The sequence below is a fragment of the Balaenoptera ricei genome, chromosome 4 (assembly GCF_028023285.1).
Source record: "Balaenoptera ricei isolate mBalRic1 chromosome 4, mBalRic1.hap2, whole genome shotgun sequence".
In the NCBI taxonomy this organism is placed as follows: Eukaryota; Metazoa; Chordata; class Mammalia; order Artiodactyla; family Balaenopteridae; genus Balaenoptera; species Balaenoptera ricei.
Genome location: NC_082642.1, coordinates 155,225,965 through 155,231,469, shown reverse-complemented (window position 1 = coordinate 155,231,469; position 5,505 = coordinate 155,225,965). Strand labels below are relative to the sequence as shown.

Below are 5,505 nucleotides of genomic sequence, written 5' to 3'. Positions count from 1 at the left end.
CACGTCCTCAAGTCCATTCTCTACATCTGCGTCTTTATTCCTATGCAGCCCCTATGTTCTTCAGAACCATTTTTTTTCTGATTCCATATTCAATATTTACTCTTGATTCTAACCCCTTTCTTGTTACAAAAGTATCATCTTGTCTTTTCACTGTCCTCAAGTTTTTTTTTTTTTTTTTAAAGTTCTCCAAAATTTTATTACAAAACAGAACAATGACAGAATATAAGCTTACATGTTACTATTTACATTATATGCAAAATCTATTACAGCTTTAATTTATGAACAGAAATATCCTGTTTTTTCTCCTTTTTCTTCTCTGTTCTCTTTGCATCATTTATTTGCATTTTTACTTGATCTTGTAATTTAGAGAAGAATGCTTGTGATGATTTTAAGGCTTTGTCTTTACCTTCATCCTTTAACAGTGAAGCTTTGCCTGTCTTGGTCAGCTGTTTTAACTTCTCGGAAGCTACTGCTTTGGTGTATTTCCCTGCTCGGTCTGGGTTGCTCTTTTCAAGAAGTCTTCTCCGCTTTTCTTTCTCCTTTATTTTCAAATGCTTTTGATATTTCTTTTTCCTCCTTTCTCGTTTCTTGTCTGTAGCTGTTTTCTCAGCAGCTGTTTTTGTATCACCAGCTTTATTTTTCTCCTTGACTTCCTCTGGGGCCAGGAGTGCTGCATCGCTGACACTCACTGGGGCGACCTCCTCCATGGTGACGGCTGGCAGATTCGACACAACTTTAATCTCTGGAACAGGCGGCTTAGGGATGAAATGGAAGTTTGAGAGGGCATCCAATTTTAAGAAGAGGGAATCCATCATCTTCTGAATTTCTACGTGCTCTGGATTTTCTTCCTCTGCTGTTTTTTGCTGGTTGAGTTTGATGTACTCCTGTTCATAAATTTCAGCAAGGCTCAACTTACTCTTCTCATGGTCCAGTGTTAAACGCTTTTTATACTCATATGCATCCTCTTTAGGTTTTTCTTTACGTACGACATCATCCCAAGCCTGATCTTTTATCCTCTGCTTAATGATATCTTCTAGTTGAAAAGTGGTTTCCTCTGTGATCACAGGTGCCACACGGATGGCGTGGTCGAAGTGCAGGGTCTCTTCTAGGAGGCTGTTCTCGGGCCGCTTCTGTGCTGTCACTTCCCCTTGGAGTTGCCAAGGTTTCTTTTCCAACAACTGTTTTTCCAAAGATGCAATTTTTTCATTCATCTTTTCCTGTCTTATTTCAAAAGAGGATTTGACTTCATCAGAGTCTTTCTGTACATTTAAGACATTTGTATCTTCAGTTTCCTCATCATCTGGCAAAGCAAATGTCACTCTTTTCAAGGTTTCTTCATGTTGTTTACCGTCTCCACTTTCTTCAAGGTCATTATCTTCATCCATCTCAGAAAAGCTTTCTTCTCCTTCTTCAGCAATTTCTTCCTCTTCACTTGAAGCCAGTTCATCACCATCATCATGGACACTTGCTATGTCTTCATCACTTTCAACTGGATCAAAGAAATCTTTGTACTTCAGGTTTCTGGAACTTTTACCTGACTTAAGATCCTGACTTCCAAACAGTCCTCCGTCTTCATCGGAATCGACATCTTCAAAAAAATCAATATCCTCCTCTTCTTCATCATCTTTTTGTTCTTCTTCCTTTTCTATGTTTTCTAAAAAGCTCTCCATTTCAGAGAGCTTGAAGAATTTATCATCTACTATGGACTTTTCTGTTGGTTTCCTAGGCACTTTGTTTTGCACCTTGCTCTGCTGTTCCAATTTGCTGATATCAAAGTCAAGATCAGAGTCCTCATCACTGAAATCTGGGCTTTTCCTCAGATCCAATTTGCTTGAGCTTATAGCTCTCTCATCCTCTTCAGGATCATCACCACTCAGGTCTGACACTTTCTCTTTCTCCTCTTCCAAATCTTGTCCTACGTCCTCCTCGCCACCGGCCTCCATCTCTGAGGCATCCTCTTCACACTCCTGCACCTCATTCTCTGAGAGAAGACTGATGTCTTCATCTTTAATCGTTTCACTAACTACATTCTGGAAGTACTGTAAAATTGGTTCATTCTGCAATTCCAGTTGTTGCCAAATCTGCTCATCATCAAAATTATTTATCATCAGTCTTTGTAAAGGACTTCCACGTTTCCTGTCATTCTCTAGTATTTTATTAAAGTCATAAAGTGCTTTTGTTAAAGAAGTAAACTTTGATGCCAGTTCATCTTGAATGGTGAGGAAGCATTCCGGGCGGTCGGTAGCTTTACCGACCTCCCTCAGGCACCTTTCCAGGGTCCGCCGACGCCACACTCGCGGGGCCATGGCTGCCTGCCGCTCGGAACACAGCGCTGCCTGCAAAGGAGGAGAGCCGCCCGGAAACCACGCCACAAAGACGCACCCCGCCCAACTGCAGCCGCGAGCCGAAGGTTCCGCAGCGAACAGGTTCCGGATCCACCCCCAGCCACAGCCAATGGTAGCCCGAGAACTTTCACCAAGGGGTGCGTGGGGGGTTGCGTGGGGGTGCGTGGGGCGGCTCGGAGGGGGGGGCGGGGCGGGAAACCGAAAATCGCCGTTGGTCAGCTCGATGAACTTTCTCCAAACTTTTTGTTTTGTATTTCTGAGGGGCCCACAGGAGGTGTCGCGTCCTCCTTTTAAGTTTCTGCTTTAGATGCACTCGGTGACTTCAATACGTTGCGTAGTAAAAGAGAGGACCCGCTCCCAACACCCACGGGAACGCAGCACCACTTGTCACGTCCCTAGCCTCGTCTCTGTCCTCAAGTTTTTAAATGATGAACAAAAGTTCTTAGTTTTAAAAGAATCAAAATTGTCAATTATTTAATTTATGGTGTATGCCTATCGTGTCTTAAGAAATCCTTCCCTACCCACGTTAGGATAAATATTCATCTCACTTTTCTACTACAAATGTCGCTGTTGGAATTTCATTCAGTCTTTGAGCTGCCTGGAGTAGTGTGAATAGTGTGAGGTAAGGGCACAATTTCCTTTCTTCCATGTGGAAAAATATTTTTCTCTAGCTTCATTCATTGAGTTCCTATTTTCTTTATCGGGAAGTGAATTAGAGATTGCTTGGTGGGAGACTAGAATGGGCAGAGACACTTTGAAAAAGTTTGTCATCATCTCGTAAAGTTGAACATTCATCCCAGGCACATACTGAGGAGAAACTCCTGCCCGAATCTATCAGAAACATGCAGAAAAATCTTTACAAACCAGCACTATTAGGAATAACAAAAACCTGGAAATAACCCACTGCCCACCACCTGGACAGTGGATAAACAGATTGTGGCAGATCACAAAACGGGATGTGATACAGTGGTAAGAAAGAATTAGCCACAGCCGTCCACCATCATATGACTACATCTTGGCAACTGAAAACATCGAGTGAAAAATATGAACCCCAGAAAATTTCATTCAACTCAATAAACTTTGGTCAAAGTGAAAAATGACTAAAGCTAAAGAGTATATTTTTAGGAATATGTGTGCATGATACAATCATGCATCTTTTTTTTTTAAAAAAACAAGGCTAAACACAAATTTCAAGATATAAGTGTTCCTCTAAAGGGGCAGGGACATGAAAGTGGATGTGAGTTATCGTTAATGCTCTGGATCTTGTGATGCGTGGGCAGCTCACTGGGTTTATTACAATACTGCACACACTGTCGGTCTATGCATTTCCAATGAAGAGAGGCTGACAGCCCATTTCTGTGAAGCTGAGACTGGAGAGGGAGTGGGGGGGAGACAGGGGCTGGTTTTCTCTAAGCAGTCTTTCCCGAATGGCCCTTCTCTGGCCTGGGGACAGACAGGAACGGGGAGCTGTCAGTTTCATAGCCATCGATGATAAACATAAACCAAACCCACCGTGTCCTTAGCAGAGTTTGGGGACTAATCTCCTAGACCAGGCATTGTAATTGTGTAGCAAGAAGACATAAATAGCAACTCAAAAGTTTCAGCGAGAGTAAAAGAAATACGATTTTAAAAGAGTTCAGGACACGCCACCCCAAAATATGCCGCTTTGTCATATTGATTATTTTGAGCTGAAGCCACTGGAAAAGCAGCGAACACAGGGAGAGGCTGTCTCTGAACTCCCCCTCTCTGCCTGAAGACAGATTCTCCAAAGGGAACTCAATGGTCTTAAATCCCCTCCCCAGGAGTGTCGTCAGCTGGGAAGACTGACCGTTACCCCAGGAGAAGAGACCAGAAGTCGGCACCACACCCAGACAAACGTCCTCACAAACTCATATCTCCCATCTGTTCCTCTAAGGGTCCCTTCATCTTTCCTAAGGGTCATTTGCTCTCCCCTTAACTGGCTACATCCCCGCTCCCCTTCCCCTGTTGAGATGGTATAGAAGCTCTCAAATTGCACCAATTTATTGAGTATTCACCTTTTTTCCCTGTGATGTCCCCGTGCACATAATATTAAAAATGAATAAATGTGTACACCTTTTCTACTCTTAATCTGCCTGCTGTCAATTTATTTCGGAGACCCAGCTATCAAACCTCGGAGGGTGGAGGAAAAGTCTTTCCTGCCCTGCATTTCATAGAGTATCATTTTGTGGCCATACGGTCCAAGGCTGCTTTACTTTGAAGACAAGAGAACTCCCATTTAGCAAAGAGAGTGGAAACGAATATTTCTGCTGCGTTAACTGTGTGCCTGCCAGGCACCACGCTGGGGGCTTTTGGGAGGTTGTCGCATTTCAGCCACAGGACAAACCCCACCCACATGACCCTCCTGGCTGGCGTCTGCATCTCTCCTGGTGTTCATCTCTAGTTTGACTTGTGCGTTGCGGGAGATGTTCAAAATTTCCTCTCAGGGACACAATAAAATACAAACAAATTGTGGGACATTCAGACCATGGATGAATGAAAAGAAACTCCAAATACACAAAACTGAGACAGGAGGAAAGGGGGCAGGGGACGACCTCTAAAAGAATGACGTAGCCTTTGAGGATTCAACAAAAACAGGTTAGAACCAATTAGGCTCAAGATGGTGGAAGATTCAACTTCCAGTAGACCTTGAGCCTCAGTGTACGCTCATTGTAACACATCAGCGTGTTAAATGACACACCCACAGGTTCCAGGGCTGTTCTGAGGCCGACCATAAAAGGCCATAAAGTGGGTGATAGCCCAATTCCTGGAAATCCCTGCCCCTTCTCCAAAATAGTTGGAATAATCCTCTCACTGACTAGCCTATGAAATTACCCAGCTCATAAAAACTAACCACCCCATATTTCAGGGCCACTCTCTCCTGTTGAGACAGACCAAATTCTGTCTATGGAATGTGTATCTCTCTAAACAAACCTGCTTTCCCACTTAGTTCTCAGGGCAGAGCCCCCATGCCTGCTTCCTTGTATCCCTCACAAGCGTCCTACGTTAATAAATCTACTTCTTTGTTGGGACTTCCCTGGCGGTCCAGTGGTTAGGACTCCGCACTTCCATTTCAGGGGTCACAGGTTCGATCCCTGGTGGGGGAACTAAGATCCCGCATGCTGTGTGGTGCAGCCAGAAA

At 43.8% G+C, this 5,505-nt stretch overlaps 1 protein-coding gene across 1 annotated transcript; it reads right to left on the bottom strand.

The window, feature by feature from the left end:
- Positions 1-216: 216 nt before the first annotated feature.
- LOC132365570 (U3 small nucleolar ribonucleoprotein protein MPP10-like) lies at positions 217-2,356 on the bottom strand. The gene has a single exon (XM_059922294.1). The coding sequence runs from the start codon at positions 2,304-2,306 to the stop codon at positions 264-266; it is 2,043 nt and encodes a 680-aa protein (XP_059778277.1). The 5' UTR covers positions 2,307-2,356; the 3' UTR covers positions 217-263.
- Between the last annotated feature and the right edge of the window lie 3,149 nt (positions 2,357-5,505).